Here is a 19,550-nt window from a genome sequence, read left to right as displayed (position 1 = left end):
TCTCTATAAACACAACTACTAAACTAAAATCATCACCACTAGTTTATTTCAAAATAATAAAAAAAGAACTACATTCTAGATGATTGAAGAGCACCACCATCAACAACGATGACAGCACCTGTGGTGTAAGCACCGGCCCTGGAAGTCAAATAAATGCACGTACCAACCAAATCTTCATCTTGACCAAATCGACCAACCGGAATCGTTTTTAAAATGTGATCACCCTCTCTTTTCAACGTTTCTGCCATCATTTTGGTAGGAAAAGAACCTGGAGCAACAGCGTTGACTAGAATCCCTTCTGATCCTAATCGCGCCGCCAAATGTCGTGTCAAATGATGTACTGCTGCTTTACTTGCACTATAAGCATACATCTCCAATTTCGGTCTAACATATTAGAAAGGAAAAAAAAATAATAATAAGTACACAGCATCATCATACGTTTTTTATCTCTTACACTGTTTCTCCAGAAATGGAGCCAATGTTGATGATCCGTGCTGGATTTTCAAGAGTAGGATTGGCACGTAAAAGTGGAAGACATCTAAATAACAAAAAAAAAAAAATGAAAGAAAAAAGTGTGAATACAAAGGAAGAAATGATGATGTTTATTGGACATTTTTTTTTATTACGCTTGAGTTAAACTGAACACACGAGTCAAGTTCAAGTTGACAACCTAAAAAAAAAAAAAAAAAAAAAAGAATAAAAATCATTCATACATCACATTTTTTTTTCATTATATGATGTTACCTTTTGGAAGCCAGCATCAGGATAATCTGCAATAGGTCTATTAAGATAATAAAGCATTGAAATGATAAATAACTATTTTTTCATTTCATATTGTAACTACTTACGCTGCCCAATTAGCTCCAGAATTGTTGATCAAAACATCCAAATCTATCATATAAAAAGTGGTTAAAGATGGAACATATATATATATCATCACTTTACGATGTTCACGTTTGCCAAGTTCGACTACTAGATGTTGAATATCTTCCAATTTCTGTAAATCTGCCGCAATAGCAAAACATTGTCCTGGACCTTGCTCTGTTAGTTCTTTGGCTACCTTTATATAAAAGAATTAAGCTCTCACCCCGCATTTCCTTTTTCGTCATCTTGTTTTGAGCTTACCTGATGACAAACATCACCATTACGACTAGAAATATACACTTTTGCACCAGCCGAAACAAATCCCTAACCAAAAAAAAAAAAAAAAAAAAAAAAAAAAAAAAGAAAAAAAAGAGAATCAGTATTAAATGGGATGAATCTATTCTTTGTTTTGAAGAACCTTTGCTATCATCAATCCAATACCACGTCCACCACCAGTGATCAGGCATACCTAATTACAAACAATAAGTATATCAACAATCAGACTATTTGTGTTCTCTTATAGAGGGTAAAAAGAATAGTAAAATCATACTTTATTTCGGATATTAAATAGTTCATCAATGTTCATCATAAAAAAAAAAGTGAAAGGGGGAAAAAAAAGAGGTAATAATTGTAAGGGAAATTAAAACAAAAAAATAATAATCATGAATTAGCGGTCAGGACAAACCATTCTTCATAAAAATCAATAATCTAATACAAAATATCAAGTTAGTCATGAAAATTCCCAAGGATGTTAATTTCTTTTACCTTCTGTGGACATTTGAATCGTACCACCTCTGATTCATAAGCAGCAACAACATCATCATCCCTATCAGAAATAAAAAACAGATTATTTTTTTTTTATTTTTTTTTTATTTTTTATTTTATTTAATACTTACCAACGAATAAGAAAATAAATTTCATCCAAACCATGATACCTCCACGTGATAGCCCTTTCAATACTTGATATTCTTTTTTTCCAATCCCAATGAGCTCTAAATCCATTATCCACCTTGTATATATTCCCTTCATACCGTATTGTTCGTAAATCACCATGACACAAAAAATAGGCTCTTGTCCCGGTAAAAGAAGGATCTCCTATCACGTTTTTTTCGTTTCTTCTTTCTGATGCTGGACGCGTATCAGGGGGTGAGGTCTGTTCAACAGTCTCATCTTCATCGCTACTTGCTATCACTACTTGAGGTTGTTTCCTTGGTTTCTTTTGTTTTTTGGTTTTGGATGGTTGGTTCTCTTTCCAGAATTGTTCAAGAAGTAAAGGTGCTGTTCTTCAAATGGATCGGATAATAATAATAATAATAATATGAAGAAGAAGAAAAAAAAAAATGAATACCCAATAAATAAAAAAAAAAAAAAAAAAAGAGGATATTGTAGATTCTTACATATTCCGTTCCCATTCCCAAGTATTTTCATCACTATCATATCCTTTCCACTTGATCAAATATTGGTATGACTATTTAAAAACACGTTAATAAACAAGACACAAAGCTAGCATTCTAACTTACTTTCTTTCTGCCTTTGGGTCGTTTGGCAGCTCTAATAGCTTCTACTTCATATTCTTCATCAGACATTTCTAAATAAATAAAGTAAAAATACTAAATAAATAAATAATAAAAAAAAAAGAAGCCCCAATCTATTGTAGAACAAAAAAAAAAAGAGGAGACAAAAGAACGAAAAAAAAAAGTCGGAATATGAATGTTGCACGACCATTTCTTTTTTTTTATTTTATTTTTATTCAAAAAGGACGAAACTTTTCAATTTATACTAAATTCAGTCTAAATCCTATTGGACACCAATATCTTCTCGCATGAATGCATCAGAAGATGGTTCTCTACCAAGGAAATCCTTCAACATATCCATACCATCACTAAATTATTTTAAATATATATATATATAAAGGAAATGAGTCATAAAAAGATAAAAAAAAAAAAAAAAAAGAAAACTTACATGCTACTGCCTTTTTCCAAAATAGATTTACGATAAGCATAGCCAGTTTCACCAGAAAGAGGATCTTTTTCAAATTTGCTAAAGAACATATCACTAGAGAAGACCTTTGACCACATATATCCATAATATCCAGCATCATATCCACCCATCAAATGTCTATAGAAAACAAATATAAATGTAAAAAAAATGTAATATATTTCCTCTTTTTTTACTTACCCAAATGCTGCTTGACCGCAACTTCCCTAAAAGATATGTGAAAAATATCAGGTTTAATTTCTAATTTTCTTTTTTTTAAATCTCTACTTACCTCAGGAGCATCGACCAAAGAAATTTCCTTACGAAGGTCATTATATACCTTTGTACTATCCAAATGTTCATCTAAATAATGATAATAAAAAAAGTAAAGATATAGAATACATATAATATAATATTTATTACCTTCAGAAGTATGGATGGTCATATCGAAAATACCAAAGAACAATTGACGCAAATTCATCACAGCAGCATTGACATTCTTAGCTTTGATGATACGATCAATCATTTCATCTGAAATAGGTTCCTTTGTTTCAAAGTGAGATGAGAGAATCTTGAGAGAATTAGTATCATAACACCAGTTTTCCAACATCTAATTTAAAAAAATTATTATTATTATCATTCTATTTCTTCTCTTTGTTTTTGGATTTACCTGAGAGGGAGCTTCGACAAAATCACCTTCAACAGAAGTACCATGGAATCTAGCATACTTTGTACGACTACATAGATGATGCATAACGTGACCCTATATAATAAATAAGAATAAAAATCATTATGTTTCTTTTTTAATAAGATTTTTAATTACCAATTCATGGAAAAGAGTAACAACTTCATCATGTTTCAATAACGAAGGCTTGGTTTGTGTTCTATAACATAGATAATGAATTACAATGTAAAAAGAAAAAAATTCTTCTTTTTTTGAAAATACAACTTACGGTTTAGTAAAGTTAGCAACCATGGCAGCAATAGGAGGAACACGTTCACCATTGGTATCCAAATAAGAAGGATGAAGAGGGAAACAAGCAGCATGAGGATCTATCAATATAAAATATGATTGAGATAAAAATAAAAATAAATATCATACTTACATTTTGAATCGCGAGGGAACAAATCCAAATACATATAACCAGAAAAGTGTTTGTCTTCAACATTATCCCAGCATTCATACAATTGCACATCAGGATGCCATACCACTGCTTTGGAGGAAGGAACCTTAACAAATTTCAATCCTAACACCTTTTCATAAATATCCAACATTTCTACCAAAAAAAAAAAAAAAAAAAAAAAAAAAAAAGATCAAATTAAATAAAATCAATGATAGGAAAACATCTAAACTTACTTGCAATGGTTGTTTCCAAACTGAAATATTTTTTAATTTCTTCTTGATCAACAGAATATTGGCTTTCTAACAAGATACGTTCATAGTAACTGGTATCCCAAGCATTGAAGCTACCATCATAAGGTTCACCACGTTCTTCTTTTTCTTTCTATAAACCAAAAAAAGGTAAGGAATAGTACATATATAAATAGTATTTTACCTTCTTGAGTTCCTTCATTGTTTCAATTTCTTTAAGACCAGCATCATGGAGCTTGACTTTGAGATCATCCAAGAACTATAATATAAACCGTTAGTTATTAGATCACCCTTCATTTCTCTTATATATATATATATATATATATATGATACCTTGTTCACTTTTTCAACATCTTTTGCCATTTTCACTTCAAGAACGTAAGCAGCATGAGAATCAAAACCAAGGATCTATCATATTTTAAAAAAAAATCAATTAGAATCATCATTTTCTTGACATTGTTATTACCTTTGCGCATTTTCGACGGAGATTGAGAGCCTAGTGATACAAAAACGAACAAATTCTTAATGTCTAAAATCACACTTTCTTTTGTCTTACCTCTTCCAATAAAACAATGTTCTCACGGTTGCGAGACTCAAATGCAGTCAAATGTGTTTTGCGGGTGTTTTCATTCTTGCATAACTTGAGAACTAAGAAATAAAGAGGAAGATCAGTATTTACAAGTAAAAACATAAAAAACTTGTTTTTCTTACCAGGGCGGACATCTAAATGAATAAATCATAATAATAACAAATAATGTGTGTGTGTGAGTATGAGAAAAAAAAAAAAAAAAACTATCTCATCATATTCGTACCTGGATACCTATAAACAAAAAAAGAAGAAAAAAAGAAAAAGAAATAGTTAAAACACAAAAAGATGATTGAAAAAAAAAAAATAGAATTTACTTCATAGTAAGGATGTATTTGGTGATACCATCTTCTTCTTCTGTTTTCAATCCACTAAGAAAATCATCATCCATGCCTTCTAGTTCTTCCTATAAATATTATTGAAACGTGTGAGTTGAAAAAAAAAAAATAAATAAATAAAAATCGAAGATAGATCATTATCTAACTTACCTTGGTAAACTTCACAGCTATGTTGACGAAAAAGAAAAAAAAAAAATAGAATTAATATATTTGAAATAATCCCCCAAAAAAATAAGTTAGTTTACTTACTGCTATCTTCACGACTCCAGTTTTGCATATATTCAATACACACTTCACTAAGACGTTTACGTAAAGCAGTGAGTTCGTTGCGTTGATCTTCAGGAAGATGTAATCCAGAACGACGGAATCCACGGGCAGTCTTGCGTAACATGCGGGCATCTTCATGATCCAAACTATCCAAGTCAGTACGATCAATATAGCCTTGAATCACAGTATACAAATCATGTCGCATTCCTTGTTCAATACTAAAATCTTCATATTTCTTTTCAGCCGCCACGGAAGCATCACGAACTGCAGCATCAGGAGAGATTTGACTAAGAGACCCAAGTAAAGAGATCTTGCCTATAAATAAAAAAAAACGTTAAAGTACAACAGGATTATATCTTTTATATATATCTTACCAGACAAAGAGTTTTCAATCTTGACTAAAGGTACAACGATATTTTCATAAGTTTGTTCTTCAGGTTTCAAAGCAGCAATGGCATCATTTACAAGAAGGTCTTCATCCATAATTTCTTGGTTGATACGATGGATATCTTCAGCATTGATGGTGAAATCAAGGCTAGGTGGAGGAGCAATTTGAGCTGTCATTTTATTGAAATAAAAAAAAAAAAGATGTGGGGAAAGAAAGAAGAAGAAAGGAACCAAAAAAAAAAAAAGGCGATTCCCTTTACAATACACGCGTTTACCATTGAAACGCCGCCGGCGTAATCATCCTAAAAAGAAGGTTCATACATATCATCAAGATCCAAACAACAGTGTACAAAAAATCAAAATATGGTATTTTATTTCAAAAGGGTATTCAAAAGAATAACTAAAAAAAAAAAAAATCAAGTAGATCCACCCACCATATCTTCATTTGCTGCCGCATCAATGATTCGTCGGATTTCTGAATGGCGTTCATCATCTTTCATCTTTTGTTGTTCCTTGTTGTACAAATGTCGTAAAAGAAGAGTGCTTGCTATAGTCAACGATCCCAAGATGCCCAAGACCACAAACATATAAATGTTGGAATAATAGAGAACATCATCCACATCCTCCATCGATCGTAACAGAGCAACACGTAGAATGAATTCACTGATCAACCCCATGGCCCATAATCCAGTCAACGTTCGAAAGAAATCACGGAAAGTAGGCCATGCGTCCCAAAACCAATCCCAGTGTTGTCGTACAGTATTTGGATCGTCGTAGGTCAATGATCCTGATACTGCAATCTGTCGTGCCACGTAAAACATAAAAGGTCGTAATCGATGATGTTTGATTTGAAGTGGTAAAAGTGTCACTAGTAGCATGAAGCCCATCGCCAAAGTCATCGTGGATTCTCGTAACAAATAGAGTTTGGGATCCGCCTGCACTGTGGCCAAAACGGCTGATACAATGAAGCCAACTAATGTCAATACACCTGTCATATCTACTTTGTGTTCATGAATCCTAATGATGAATAATATGAGTATAGATGTATTTTATATATATACATATTTTTTTTTACCCTTTGAAAGCTACAATCATAGCAGCTGGAACACCAGCAAGTAAAAGTGAGAGAAGTGGTGATAGGAACATTCGGAAGATATAATACAGAATAATAGGTAGAACCAATTCTAGTAACATATGTAAGGTGATGTTGCCAAAAGCATGAAGAATGGATCGTCGATTGGGTACAGAAGTTTGCATAAAAGTGGGTACTCTTGTTACTGTCGCATGTCGAGGGTGTTTCGTGCCAAGTAATGGTGTAGTCACCGATGGCTCATTGACCGTCATTTTGGTTTTATAAGAATCCTTCAATGATGGATATGACGAGATGAGATTGTGAAAGAAAAAGAGTGAAGAAAAAAAGAAGAATGTGATAAGTGAGATGAAGAAACTAAAGAAAAAGAGAAAAAATATATGAAGTTCACTTTTTTTATTATATATTGCACTGGGTTTCAAAATATTGTCATCCGTAGATGATACCAATCGATTGATATGTTAAGGTCTAACGTGTATTTGATATCTATATTTTATCTACAGACGAAACCATTCTCAGAATCGAATAGACAAAGGAAAACCCTTCTTTTGATACTTTATACGGCTGTGCACTATACAGAAAGTTTGATTTAACTGTAAGGGAAATCGAATGGTGATAAGATAATGACGGATGGATGATGATGATGAACGATCGTGGACAATGCCTACAAGAACAGGAAAAAAAGAAGATATCTATCATACAAAGTAATAATAACAACAATACGCACGATAACAAAAACGTTTCAGAAAAATAATAACAAAGATGTGTCGTTTTTTATTTCAAAATAAATATACTAAACTAAAGATCAAAGACTGATTTTGCATTCACCTTGTTGCTCTTCACTGGTCTCCGAATATAGTGGGGAATATACGATCGATCTTGAATACTATCGGTAAGGCACGTCTTTCGACATATAGTAGGATACTCTAGATAGATTTGGTGGATTGATAAGCTTGATACCTGTCCCCTTTCTTCTTCAATTATCTGAACCAGCTGTAAAATCCTTGATCCTCGTTGACAATCCAAGCTCCAGCAACAGAGAAACCTGACCGAGTCTTCTAGTAGCATCCGACATTGCTGACCATGTTAACAAATGGCATTTTCTACCTGTTTGTCCTGTTAAGTGGCATTCATAATGAGCATTTCATTGAATCGTGTCGTTTCTGTTGCATATTTATTGGCGAAAAAATAGTCCAGAGGATTTGATTGATGCTGTTGATAATCCACTAAACTGCATAGCCCCTTTCATCCAAGTGATTGATAAATGAGAACGTGTTGCTGCTAGTATTCGAAGAGACCTCTAACAATGGTAGAAACATATAAAGAGGAAGAGAGAGAGTCCAGCCAAGAAAAAAAAAATATTGAAGAGCCCACCGTGATGAGAGAGACAGATAAAATGGAAAGACTAGTCAGCCGAGAAGAGAAAGATAAGATAGAGAGAAAGACCAATCGTGTAGAAAAGATATTTGACAAAAACACTACCGCAATGACAGTCATACTCGAGAAAGGGAGAAAAAGAATGTACAACCAAATAAAAAAAAAAAATAAGATGAGTCGCCCATTGTTGTTGTTGTTGTTGTTGTTGTTGTTGTTGTTGTCCTTGCTGTCCTTGCTATCCTTGTTGTCCTTGTAGTTCCAAGATGTCCTCCATTTCTGCCGCTTCTGCAATCAGGGATTCCACCGTTGCTCTTAGTTGCTTTCATTTCCAAACGACAATGCTATCCAGAATGTTCTTCAATCAGTCTTAGACTTGGTAGTTTTGGCGGGAGTATGAGGAGCACAGGATGGGCTTGGGTCTGTCATTTAAAAAAAAAAAAAAAAAAAAAAAAAGTGAATTGAATAAAAAAGAAAAACGAAGAAAAAAGTAGAGGATTTCCTTTTTATCTTGATGACTGACTTCGAATCGACTTATATCATTTCTTCTTTTGTGGTTTTAGACACGAAATGTATTTCATTTTCTCGAATTCTATTTTACCGTCGATAATACTCTGAAGAGCTTATCACTAATTGACGACAAATGAGATGGATGATTGATGATTGAATCTGTGGCTAATACCTTCCCATCAAATCAGTGGCTCACGTCTTTTCAATAAAAATATACAACACAATTCTTTATTTATAAAAAATAACGTATATATCTTAGCTTTTCCATCGGTACCATGTATAAATCAATCCATTTTCTTTTTTATTATACTGTCGAAGATCTTTCTTACGCCATTCAAATTCAGTGTGTAAGGTCTCTTATATCGAGAATCTTTCTTGCTAATAATACCCGTTTGATCCTCTCGCTAATACTGAGAGACAATAGATGATCCAGTCTTTGGTATGTTTTCAATAGATACAAGCCTTCTTCTTTAGTTTCGACTAGACTTTCGGCTCCAGGAAAAGTGACGCTACGATACCTCAAGTCCAAATCACTATATTTTTTCCATAAGTACGGCACGACTTCTTCATTTTTTTCCAGGTAGTCCTTAACTTGGACGCGGAAAAAACGTTGCAACCGTCTCGGAGTCAGTTCACCTGGCTGGATTTTGGATTGCAAGCCCAAGTCGTCTCTTACATTATATTCCTTATAGACTGCTTTCACACCTATTTTTTCACCCTCCAAGTCGAATTCACCAAACACTTTGTTGCCCGACCCGATAATGGCAGTTTGAAGTGCACAAAAAAGCAGCAGTTTCATTCCTCCCTTTGCCCTGATTGTCTTGTAGATCTCGAGATCAGAATAGCTGTCGGTGCTGACCGGTTGAAACCCAGTAAAATCAGTTACAGCTACCAGTTCTCTCAACCTTTGGTGACTTAAGTATTGTTCTGTCATCTTGTTTTTGACGGATAGAGATTGCACAAGGAAGAAGAAAAAGTAAACAAGAAGAGAGAGTCATTTTTTTTTTTTGATTGACTATTTATACTAATTTAGATGCTGAAACTATATGCATCACTGCACAACGTAAAACAGCCGTGGTCAAAAAAGGGTAAGTGAATCGAACATCACATGCGATATAAGGGGAAACATAAAGCAGATAGGTAAAACTCAAATAATCAAAGGTTAATCCCTCATCGTTGTAGCCATCAAACACATAAAGGAGACAATGAGATTATTTTTATTGAACGAGACAAAATACCTATAGTGAAACTTTTGCAATTGTTATATGCACTAAATTGGTTTCACCATATTTTATTTTGGTGATCAGATCTTGTTTTGTATACTTGTCAATTTTAGTTCGAAGCACTATTGTATCGAGTGTACTTTTTAAAAGTCAATCTTGTTCTCATCGTACCATGGATCATCATTGGTACATTGATTCATTTTGATAGCTGCCGTGGGAACCATTGATGATGGATAATGGGTAGATAAAAAAAAAGTAAACAACGAAGCAATGCTCTTTTTTTTTTATTTATTTATTTTTATTGATTGGGAACAACTGCATTGATATTTATCTAAAATCACTAGACTATAAACTACCACCAAAACAATAAAAAGTCCTAATTATTGATGAAATATAAACGGATAAATATGCATCAAGAGAAAAAAAAAAAAAATAGAAAAAAGAAACGTAAAAAAAAAAAAAATGAATTCATTCAAATCCAATATCTTCCCTCGGCAACATCCCGCGCACACACATTTTTCTCCCTGCAATTTCAGGTATGTTTTCACCTAGGTCTTCGTATGCTTTAAGCAAATATCGAGCTTCGTCTTCTGTCTTGACAGCATTTTCTGCTCCTGTGAAACAAATCGATCGATAATCATTGTCTTGTGGACTGTGATGTTCCCACAAATCAGGATGTTCTTCAGTGTGTTCTTCAAAATATTGCCTAATGTCCTTGGCGAAAAACAATTGTACTTTGATGGGGAATTCTTCTCCCAAGCCTGATTGATCAGCGTATTTGTCATAAATATCTTGAATATCTTGGAAATTTTCGCGATTTTCAAACCCTTTGATAGCTACTTGAATAGCGCACCTTTTAAGTTCTTCTTTGACATCATCATCATCCTCTGTCATCTTTCTCAAGAGATAATCCGCCGGCGATTGGTCAATCGGTTCGAATGCAGACAAGTCGACATCTTTTAGCTCTTTCTCCAGCTGTTTTTGTACATCTTCGGAATCAGGGGTGCCCAGCAGAGTCTTTTCCCATTGTCCGATTGTATTGAATATTTGCTGCATTGTAATGTTATTGTATTAGGTTGAGAATATGAGAATAAAATAAAAAAAAAGTAAAATAAAGATTGAATCAGAGATAAAAAAAAAAAAAAAAAAGGAATAAAAAAATTGCGATCCTACCTTTTATATGATGGGGGTATGGTATCACGGAGAAACAAATACACAAAGCCCAAAAATGAACATCTCTTTCTTGCAACTCGTAGATCATGTGAAATTGAGTGCAGATGTGTCAAGTCTGAGACGCTGAACCCTTTTTTATTTTATTTTTCAAAAAAGCCTGATTTCACCATATTGTAGTTTGACAATCAGATCTTGTTTGTATACTTTTTATTTTTTTTTAGTTTGAAACACGATTTACAAAGTTTTACTTTAAAGTTATTTTTGCATTGATATCGTACATCATCATCTGTACGTTGATTTATTTCAAGATGACTATACAGTAGTGGGAAAAGTATTGACATTGGTAATGGAGAAACTACTCTTAGGTGAACTTGGACTTTTTTCGAGAGTGATCCAATGCTGGCATCTTTATTTGATGATGATCATTATTGAACGAGATGTGACGGAATTAACTCTAATATTTTAATTTACTCCATAAATTGGGAATTAATATAAATTATTACCAAAGCAAGTGAAAGAGAATATCTTCGTGAGCTTTTGATCCAAATTTTGTACGATAATGATGATTGTTGAGCAATTTACAGACAAAAATGTAAAGAGCACATATGATGTTACAGCATGAAAGGAACTTACGCGTCGAGTTTCTCGCATTGGGCAAGGTAGCCGATAAATTGTTAAAATATGTTATACTACTTTTATGAGGGGAATCCAACGGTAGCAATTTTATTGGATAATAATGATTATCATCACCAAAAAAAAAAAAAAAAAAAAAAAAAAAAAAAAAAAAAAAAACCACATACTGGCTAACTAAAACTATCACTACATGTATCTATTATAGTACCAACCAGAAGCCTTCGTTCACCACCGAGATCCTAACAACAAGCTACCCTTCCTAACCAAAAGAAGCTTGCCATCCAGTCAGTTTTTCGTTCACATTACTAGTAAAATATTTTTGCCATTACCTGTACTAAATCCTACATCCAAAATGAAAAGGTTTCCCCATGTATTTTGTAAATCCCTTTTTCAAAACGCTCCAAATCCAATAAAATCTACCATGAAAAGATCGCGCAAACAAAGAGGACACCCAATGTGGAGAAAAAAAGTGGATGGAGAAAAGAAAAAGAAAGGAAAAAATTAAAAAAAAGTAAAACGCATACAAAAGAGGTATTTTTTCAAGTCCGTCCACTGATGACAATTTGACATGATTTTTTGATTTTTTGATCTTTTTTTTTTTCCTGTAGTCGATTAATTTCAGCAAAACTTTTATATTCAGTCATCATCCATTATCCATCACCAATATATTACATATTTCGTAAAGAAAAAAAAAGACTTCTTTATGCGTCCTGGTAAGACTGTCCAAATTGACGTGCATGACTTTAAACAGCCACAATTTTATGATTATTTCAGATATCAAACAGGTTTTTGTTTTAATGGAAGGTAAGAAGTATAATATTTTTTTTATCATAATAGTTCAAGAAAAGTAAGAAGAGTAAATGACAAAGTAATCATCCATCATCCATCACCAATTAGAATCAATAAAAGACTGGATCAAATATAACAACGTTTTATTTCAGACAAACTAAAGAAATAAAATAATAATAGTATAAAATATATATTATGTGTATTTTTTTTAAAAAAAAAAAGAAAAAAAGGTATTTCGTGTCAGAGGAACTAATCTGTGAATGTTGTTTGAGATGCTTGTAGTCGTCTTTGGCTTTTAGACTCTTTTTAATTCTATTTCATTGTCGATTGATTACTGAACCTACAGTCAGTACTTTCCCAGCAAATCAATGGTCCTTGGTTTTTCGATAAAAATAAACATCATAAATCTTTATTTATAGAAAAATAACGTATATATCGTAACTTTTCCATCAGCATCATGTATAAATCAATCCATTTTTTTTATTATATAGTCAAAGATCTTTCTTAAACTATTCAATTCACTATTCTACAATGTCCTTTATGGTGATAATACCTCTTGCTAATAGCACCCGTCTGATCCTTTCGGCAATATTGAGTTCTAGTCGATTATCCAATGTTTTATATGTCTCGAGTAAATATAAGCCTTCTTCCTTGTTCGCGACAAGACTTTCTGCTCCAGGGAAGGTGATAGCTCTAAACTCCTCGTTCAATGTACTATATTTTTTCCATAAATACGGGGCAATATGTGGATTTTGTAGTAGATACTCGTTAATCTGGACGCGATAAAAACGTTGCAGCCTTCTCGGAGTCAATTCACCTGGATCAATTTTGGATTGTAAGCTCAAGTCGTCTCTTACGTCAAATTCTTTGTATATCGTCTTCACATTTATTGTTTCGCCGTTCATTATGAATTCACCAAACACTTTGTTGCCCGATCCGACGACGGCAGTTTGAATTGCACAAAAAAGAAGTATTTTCATTCCGCCCTTTGCCATGATTGTCTTGAGGATCTCACCATCCGAATAGCTGTCGGTGCTGACCGGTTGAAACCCTTTAAAATCTGATATAGCTACCAGGTCTTTCAGTTGTTCTTTATCAAAGTATTGTTGTACCATCTTGTTTTCGTCAGATAGAGATTGCGCTTAAGAAAGAAGAAAGAAATAAAAGTAATCTCTCTCTTTTTTTTTTTTTTATTGGGTACCATTTATACTGACTTGATGCTGAAACTATATGTATCGCTGCTCAATCTAAAACAACCGTGGCCAAAAAGGGTTAAGTAAATCGAACAAACATCACATGTGATATAAGGAGAAACATAGAGTAGATAGGTGAAACACAAATAATCAAGTTTAATCCCTCATCCTTGTAACCTATGGATCATATACAGAAGGAGATAAATGAGATTATCTTTTATTTAACGAGACAAAGTATCTGCAGTGAAAACTTTACATTTGTTATGCAGCAATTTGGTTTCACCGTATTTTATTTGGTGATTAGATCTCGTTTTTGTGCTTTTATTTATTATTTTTAACGTATTAAGTATACTTTTTAAAGTTATTTCTTGTTTCTCGTAGTACGAATAGATCATCAATGGTACATTGATTCATTCTGATGATGGATGATAAAGTAAACAACGAGGCAATGCTCTTTTTTTATTATTTTTATTGATTGGGAACAACTGCATTGATATTTATCTAAAATCACTAGACTATAAACTACCACCAAAACAATAAAAAGTCCTAATTATTGATGAAATATAAACGGATAAATATGCATCAAGAGAAAAAAAAAATAGAAAAAAGAAACGTAAAAAAAAAAAAATGAATTCATTCAAATCCAATATCTTCTCTCGGCAACATCCCACGCACACACATTTTTCTCCCTGCAATTTCAGGTATGTTTTCACCTAAGTCTTCGTATGCTTTAAGCAAATATCGGGCTTCGTCTTCTGTCTTGACAGCATTTTCTGCTCCTGTGAAACAAATCGACCGATAATCATTGTCTTGTGGACTGTGATATTCCCACAAATCAGGATATTCTTCAGTGTGTTCTTCAAAATACTGCCTAATGTCCTTGGCGAAAAACAATTGTACTTTGATGGGGAATTCTTCTCCCAAGCCTGATTGATCAGCGTATTTGTCATAAATATCTTGAATATCTTGGAACTTTTCGCGATTTTCAAACCCTTTGAGAGCTACTTGAATAGCGCACCTTTTAAGTTCTTCCTTGACATCATCATCATCCTCTGTCATTTTTCTCAGGAGATAATCTGCCGGCGATTGATCAATCGGTTCGAATCCAGACAAGTCAACATCTTTTAGTTCTTTCTCCAGCTGTTTTTGCACATCTTCGGAATCAGGGGAGCCCAGTAGAGTCTTTTCCCATTGTCCTATTGTATTGAATATTTGCTGCATTGTAATCCTGTTGTATTAGGCTGAGAATATGAAAATAAAATAAAAAAAAAAAAGTAAAATCTTATTGAATTAAAGATTGAATCAGAGATATATATAAAAAAAAAAAAAAAAAAGAGAATAAAAAAAATTGCGATCCTACCTTTTATATGATGGGGTGTGGTAGCACGGGGAAACAAATACATAAAATGAACCTCTCTTTCTTGCAACTCGTAGATCATGTGAAATTGAGTGCAGATGTGTCAAGCCAGAGACGGTGAACCCTTTTGATTTTATTTTTTTTTTAAAAAAAAAAATATAGTCGAGACTCTAAATTGGTTTCACCGTATTGTAGTTTGACAATCAGATCTTGTTTGTATACTTTTTATTTTTAGTTTGAAACGCGATTTACAAAGTTTACTTTTAAAGTTATTTTTTGCATTGATACCATAGATCGCCATCTGTACGTTGATTTATTTACATGAATGGTTTATAGTGGGGAAAAACATGCTGACATTCATTGGTAACTGGGCTATTATTTATTATTATACTGCTTTTTTGAAAGGAATTCAATGATGGTATTTTGATTTAATGATGATTGGATGAGGAATAGCTGTTTGACTTTTATTATTTAATTTATTCTGGGAATGGGCAAGGTAACCTATGAAATAACATTAGGCCAACTGAAAGAGAATTATTTACTCTATATTCAGTTCTAATTTGGTGCGATGATGATGCGTTTTGAATGAGATATCAAAAGACAAGGTTTTACTCTTATATTGACGTGCAGGATGAAAAAAATGGGATGGATTTTTCGAATGTACAGCCAAAAATTTCAAACTCCTCAGCCAAACTTTGGCTGTAAAAATAAATCGCCAGGGGTTCATCACGCAATTTTTCGAAAAATAAATGAAATCTTTTGGTGATCATTATACATTAGGTGGCAAGCTAAGCGATAAAATGAGATTAGACGATATTAGATTACTTTTTCGAGAGGAATCCAATGATTTAAATTTTATTAGATGATGATCATTATTGGATGAGGGATGAAGAAATTGACATTTATTTTTTAATTTACTTTATAAATTAGGAGGTAAAGTATAAAGTATCATTAAGTCGAGTGAAAGAATGATATAATCTACGTTCAGTGTGAGTCTGATACGATGATGATGAATTTTGAGCGAATTACAGAAGTATAAAGGTTCACTCCGCGTGATATTGTAGTGCAAATACAACGATTCGAATGTATGACCTGAGCCAAAAGTGAAATCACTGAAATTACCAAAGGAATAAAAAAAAACAGTGGTTAGATGAATAGATGAGAAAGATAAATAAACCAAATCCAAGAATGAGTAGCACTATCCTTCAAGCTTTTGCAGAGTGGATATCGTCGGTAATTCAAATCCTTTCTTTTTTTTTTTTTTTTTGCTTGTTTGGAAGCGCATTCTCTCTTTTTTTTTTTAACTCTTTTATTCGTTTTTCCAATGTCAACTTCCAAACGAAAGGCAGAATATGAAATCCCCATTGTCGACAAAAATGATATTTTGAAATTAACACCACTTGGTGCTGGAAATGAAGTTGGGCGATCTTCCCTCTTACTTGAATACAAAGGCAAAACTATTTTGGTAAGCTTCAATAGATTCAGACTTGACACCTTTCTAATCCATCCTTCCCTCTCTCTCTCCTTTCTTTTTCTATAAAATTTAGCTTGATGCTGGTATTCATCCTGCCTACAATGGTCTTGCTTCTCTTCCGTTCTTTGATGAAATTGATCCTGAAAGCATTGATGTTTTACTTGTCACTCAGTAAGTTTGAAAATACACAGCGCCATTGTTTGACTCACTCGGTTTTGTTTTTATTAATCTAGTTTTCACGTTGATCATGCAGCTTCAGTTCCATATTTGATGGAAAGGGTAATAATAGAAAAAGAAAAAAAACAAAGAACAATACAATGGATTTTTGAATGATTATCATTATTAGAAAAAAAAAAAGATCTACTCACACCTTTTGTATTTGACTTTTTTTCTTGTTGTATAGACTTCATTCAAAGGAAGAGTATTTATGACACATCCTACAAAGGCTATCTACAAATGGTTACTTAGCGATTACTTAAGAGTCAGTAATATTGGTGACGAAGATCAACTATATAACGAAGAAGACCTTACCAACTCCTTTCATCGAATTGAAGCAGTGGATTATCATCAACAAGTGGAAGTGGAAGGAATCAAATTTACGGGATACAATGCTGGCCATGTATTAGGTGCTGCTATGTTTCTAATAGAAATTGCTGGTGTCAAGGTTCTTTATACTGGTGATTACTCTCGTGAAGAAGATCGACATTTAATGGCTGCTGAAAAACCTGATGCTGCGGTAGATGTTTTGATTACTGAAAGTACTTATGGTGTTCAAAGTCATGAACCACGTCTTACAAAGGAAACTCGATTTACATGTAAGTACTCTTATTAAAAAAAAAGGAAAGTTAATCATTGGATCAACTAATTCTCTCTTTTTTTTTTTTTTGGTTATTAGCATTGGTACACGATATTGTAGAACGTGGTGGACGATGTCTTATGCCTGTATTTGCACTTGGTCGTGCTCAAGAAATCCTATTGATTCTAGATGAATATTGGGAAGCTCATCCTGAACTTGATAGTATTCCTATTTATTACGCTTCCAGTTTAGCAAAGAAATGTATGGCGGTATATCAAACTTATATCAATATGATGAATGCCAAGATTCGAAAACAATTTACCATCTCCAATCCATTTGTATTCAAACATATCAGTAATTTACGGAATGTGGAACAATTTGAAGATTCAGGACCTTGTGTTATGATGGCAAGTCCAGGCATGTTACAGAATGGTTTATCACGAGAGCTTTTTGAACGATGGGCTCCTGACAAGAAAAATGGTCTAGTGATCACTGGATATTGTGTTGAAAATACTTTGGCTAGAGTAAGTGAAAATAAATACATAAAATCAAAAAAAAATATGAATTTTAAAATACTGTTTATTTAATAGCAAGCAATGAACGAACCTGATGATTTTACTGCAATGGATGGACGTAAACTTCCTCTCAAAATGTCTGTGGATTATATCTCTTTTTCAGCTCATGTTGATTTTACACAAAATGCCAAATTCATCGATGATGTGAAAGCACCTCATGTTGTAAGTAGACACGCACAAAAAAAAAAATCAAGTATCTAATGAAAAGAAATTGATCATTATAGATCCTTGTTCATGGTGAAGCAAATGCAATGTATAGATTGAAATCAGCACTTCAAAGTAAATATTCGGAACGTGAAGAAAACATCAAGATTTATACACCAAAGAACTGTGAAACAGTGAAACTTCATTTCCGTGGTGAAAAGATGGCGAAAACAATTGGTAGTCTGGCAGCCAAGTATCCAACAGAAAATCAACGTTTAGATGGAGTGATTATATCGAAGGATTATCAGCTCAGCATCATGTCAGTGGAGGATATGACGGAACTCAGTGGATTAATGACAACAGTGGTGACTCAACGACAAATAGTTCCTTTCAATGCAGGCATTGGACTTCTCAAGTGGCATTTAGAAATGATGTTTGGTACTATCCAGGAAGAAGATTTGGCAAAGCGGGATAATTCTGGAAATCAACAAGGCACAGTTTTACGTATTATGGACATTATTGATATCAAGCAATTGACTGACAAACCAAACCAAGTGACTTTAGAATGGGTTGGAGATGCAATGAATGATATGGTGGCTGATTCTGTATTAGCTGTTATACTCTCTGTTGATAGTTCTCCTGCCAGTGTTAAAGGTAAATAATGAAACTTGATAATATTGATATTCATATCTTCTTTTATTATTTTACTTTTGTCTTTATAGCAAGTAGTCAACCATGCAAGCACAATCATACAGAAAGCGATCATTCACGTATTCAAGAGGAAATTGACCTTGAATATGAAGATATAGTTTTATTCTTGGAAGAACAATTTGGAGATGTAGTTGGCGATTTCAATGATAAGAAAGCAACCATTAAAATGGATGGATCAACAGCTATAGTCGATTGTATCAAATATGTAAGTATCCATTATAATGAACATTATTATATCGCTCATACTCTTTTTTAATATCATAGACTGTAGAATCCGAAGATGCTGATTTCCAAAAGCGAGTAGCCCAAGTTTTACAACGTGTTAAAAATACCATCAAACCTCTTTCTTTGAATTGATCATCATAGTCTAGTTATGTATATATATATATGTCCTTCTTGCATTTGTGAAATAAAAAAGACATTCATCTTTTTTTAAAACTCAATTTTTGCCATTTTGAATGAATAAAAAAAAAAAAAAAAAAAAAAAAAAAAAAAAAAAAAAAAAACTATCTTGTCCCTTTTTTTATTTTGTCTTTCTTCCCCTCTTTTCTTTTTTTTTTTTATAATTATGGATTCAACTGCCAATCTACCTCGAAGATCAAGTGTTAGTTCATCTCAATCTTCCATCAGAAGAAGCAGTGTCAGCTCCATTCTTGCGCGTACGCGAGACGCCTCATTAGCAAAACTAGGTTTACGATCGTCACCGTCCATCACAGC

General features: G+C 33.2%; 9 protein-coding genes across 9 annotated transcripts; 1 reads left to right on the top strand and 8 right to left on the bottom strand.

Moving 5' to 3' along the window:
• Nucleotide 1: 1 nt before the first annotated feature.
• On the bottom strand, nt 2–1,833 carry BX664DRAFT_111732 (uncharacterized protein). The gene is made up of 11 exons (XM_051539708.1): nt 1,761–1,833; nt 1,630–1,658; nt 1,415–1,572; nt 1,283–1,333; nt 1,126–1,188; nt 946–1,060; nt 849–891; nt 745–781; nt 627–670; nt 455–538; nt 2–384 (listed from the first exon to the last, which is right to left on the bottom strand). The coding sequence occupies exons 3-11, from the start codon at nt 1,451–1,453 to the stop codon at nt 69–71; spliced, it is 792 nt and encodes a 263-aa protein (XP_051402097.1). The 5' UTR covers nt 1,454–1,572; nt 1,630–1,658; nt 1,761–1,833; the 3' UTR covers nt 2–68.
• On the bottom strand, nt 1,526–2,535 carry BX664DRAFT_111721 (uncharacterized protein). The gene is made up of 3 exons (XM_051539707.1): nt 2,385–2,535; nt 2,262–2,332; nt 1,526–2,147 (listed from the first exon to the last, which is right to left on the bottom strand). Exons 1-3 carry the CDS (start codon nt 2,448–2,450, stop codon nt 1,757–1,759), a joined length of 528 nt encoding a protein of 175 aa, XP_051402096.1. The 5' UTR covers nt 2,451–2,535; the 3' UTR covers nt 1,526–1,756.
• BX664DRAFT_330224 (uncharacterized protein) lies at nt 2,455–6,035 on the bottom strand. Its single transcript, XM_051544939.1, has 20 exons — nt 5,779–6,035; nt 5,387–5,719; nt 5,288–5,304; nt 5,117–5,205; nt 5,026–5,033; nt 4,925–4,936; nt 4,770–4,861; nt 4,680–4,709; nt 4,547–4,621; nt 4,398–4,472; nt 4,199–4,346; nt 3,948–4,118; nt 3,795–3,894; nt 3,665–3,725; nt 3,512–3,604; nt 3,265–3,451; nt 3,134–3,204; nt 3,043–3,068; nt 2,827–2,982; nt 2,455–2,746 (listed from the first exon to the last, which is right to left on the bottom strand). Exons 1-20 carry the CDS (start codon nt 5,966–5,968, stop codon nt 2,662–2,664), a joined length of 2,019 nt encoding a protein of 672 aa, XP_051402095.1. The 5' UTR covers nt 5,969–6,035; the 3' UTR covers nt 2,455–2,661.
• Nucleotides 6,036–6,207: 172 nt separating this feature from the next.
• BX664DRAFT_260599 (uncharacterized protein) lies at nt 6,208–6,985 on the bottom strand (the record flags this gene model as incomplete). The annotated part of the gene is made up of 2 exons (XM_051540637.1): nt 6,208–6,808; nt 6,867–6,985. 2 exons carry the CDS (start codon nt 6,983–6,985, stop codon nt 6,208–6,210), a joined length of 720 nt encoding a protein of 239 aa, XP_051402094.1.
• Nucleotides 6,986–9,019: 2,034 nt separating this feature from the next.
• On the bottom strand, nt 9,020–9,627 carry BX664DRAFT_330219 (uncharacterized protein). The gene has a single exon (XM_051544938.1). The coding sequence runs from the start codon at nt 9,562–9,564 to the stop codon at nt 9,106–9,108; it is 459 nt and encodes a 152-aa protein (XP_051402093.1). The 5' UTR covers nt 9,565–9,627; the 3' UTR covers nt 9,020–9,105.
• Nucleotides 9,628–10,240: 613 nt separating this feature from the next.
• Nucleotides 10,241–11,105, bottom strand: BX664DRAFT_330218 (uncharacterized protein). Its single transcript, XM_051544937.1, has one exon. The coding sequence runs from the start codon at nt 11,042–11,044 to the stop codon at nt 10,457–10,459; it is 588 nt and encodes a 195-aa protein (XP_051402092.1). The 5' UTR covers nt 11,045–11,105; the 3' UTR covers nt 10,241–10,456.
• A 1,933-nt stretch (nt 11,106–13,038) lies between these two features.
• On the bottom strand, nt 13,039–13,768 carry BX664DRAFT_330216 (uncharacterized protein). The gene has a single exon (XM_051544936.1). It carries the CDS (start codon nt 13,696–13,698, stop codon nt 13,105–13,107), a length of 594 nt encoding a protein of 197 aa, XP_051402091.1. The 5' UTR covers nt 13,699–13,768; the 3' UTR covers nt 13,039–13,104.
• A 434-nt stretch (nt 13,769–14,202) lies between these two features.
• On the bottom strand, nt 14,203–15,047 carry BX664DRAFT_330215 (uncharacterized protein). The gene has a single exon (XM_051544935.1). It carries the CDS (start codon nt 14,995–14,997, stop codon nt 14,410–14,412), a length of 588 nt encoding a protein of 195 aa, XP_051402090.1. The 5' UTR covers nt 14,998–15,047; the 3' UTR covers nt 14,203–14,409.
• Nucleotides 15,048–16,402: 1,355 nt separating this feature from the next.
• On the top strand, nt 16,403–19,284 carry BX664DRAFT_330213 (beta-lactamase-like protein). The gene is made up of 8 exons (XM_051544934.1): nt 16,403–16,598; nt 16,681–16,778; nt 16,841–16,886; nt 17,011–17,422; nt 17,503–17,927; nt 17,994–18,140; nt 18,203–18,776; nt 18,845–19,284. The coding sequence occupies exons 1-8, from the start codon at nt 16,458–16,460 to the stop codon at nt 19,087–19,089; spliced, it is 2,088 nt and encodes a 695-aa protein (XP_051402089.1). The 5' UTR covers nt 16,403–16,457; the 3' UTR covers nt 19,090–19,284.
• Nucleotides 19,285–19,550: the final 266 nt, after the last annotated feature.

The sequence above is a fragment of the Halteromyces radiatus genome, assembly GCF_025201355.1.
Source record: "Halteromyces radiatus strain CBS 162.75 chromosome Unknown BX664scaffold_3, whole genome shotgun sequence".
NCBI lineage: Eukaryota > Fungi > Mucoromycota > Mucoromycetes > Mucorales > Cunninghamellaceae > Halteromyces > Halteromyces radiatus.
Note: the sequence above shows the minus strand (reverse complement) of the source record. Positions and strands in the feature narration are given on the sequence as shown.

Coding starts and splice junctions, on each gene's coding strand:
- BX664DRAFT_111732 (XM_051539708.1), bottom strand. CDS start 1,453: ATGATGAACATTGATGAACTATTTAATATCCGAAATAAA. Junction 1,334..1,414: donor TATTTAATATCCGAAATAAA/GTATGATTTTAC, acceptor GTTTGTAATTAG/GTATGCCTGATCACTGGTGG. Junction 671..744: donor CTGATGCTGGCTTCCAAAAG/GTAACATCATAT, acceptor TTTTTTTTTTAG/GTTGTCAACTTGAACTTGAC.
- BX664DRAFT_111721 (XM_051539707.1), bottom strand. CDS start 2,450: ATGTCTGATGAAGAATATGAAGTAGAAGCTATTAGAGCTGCCAAACGA. Junction 2,333..2,384: donor GACCCAAAGGCAGAAAGAAA/GTAAGTTAGAAT, acceptor GTTTTTAAATAG/TCATACCAATATTTGATCAA. Junction 2,148..2,261: donor TGGGAATGGGAACGGAATAT/GTAAGAATCTAC, acceptor ATCCATTTGAAG/AACAGCACCTTTACTTCTTG.
- BX664DRAFT_330224 (XM_051544939.1), bottom strand. CDS start 5,968: ATGACAGCTCAAATTGCTCCTCCACCTAGCCTTGATTTCACCATCAAT. Junction 3,726..3,794: donor GTTGCTAACTTTACTAAACC/GTAAGTTGTATT, acceptor TCTATGTTATAG/AACACAAACCAAGCCTTCGT. Junction 3,205..3,264: donor GACCATCCATACTTCTGAAG/GTAATAAATATT, acceptor ATCATTATTTAG/ATGAACATTTGGATAGTACA.
- BX664DRAFT_330219 (XM_051544938.1), bottom strand. CDS start 9,564: ATGAAACTGCTGCTTTTTTGTGCACTTCAAACTGCCATTATCGGGTCG.
- BX664DRAFT_330218 (XM_051544937.1), bottom strand. CDS start 11,044: ATGCAGCAAATATTCAATACAATCGGACAATGGGAAAAGACTCTGCTG.
- BX664DRAFT_330216 (XM_051544936.1), bottom strand. CDS start 13,698: ATGGTACAACAATACTTTGATAAAGAACAACTGAAAGACCTGGTAGCT.
- BX664DRAFT_330215 (XM_051544935.1), bottom strand. CDS start 14,997: ATGCAGCAAATATTCAATACAATAGGACAATGGGAAAAGACTCTACTG.
- BX664DRAFT_330213 (XM_051544934.1), top strand. CDS start 16,458: ATGTCAACTTCCAAACGAAAGGCAGAATATGAAATCCCCATTGTCGAC. Junction 17,423..17,502: donor AAAGGAAACTCGATTTACAT/GTAAGTACTCTT, acceptor TTTGGTTATTAG/CATTGGTACACGATATTGTA. Junction 17,928..17,993: donor TTGAAAATACTTTGGCTAGA/GTAAGTGAAAAT, acceptor TTTATTTAATAG/CAAGCAATGAACGAACCTGA.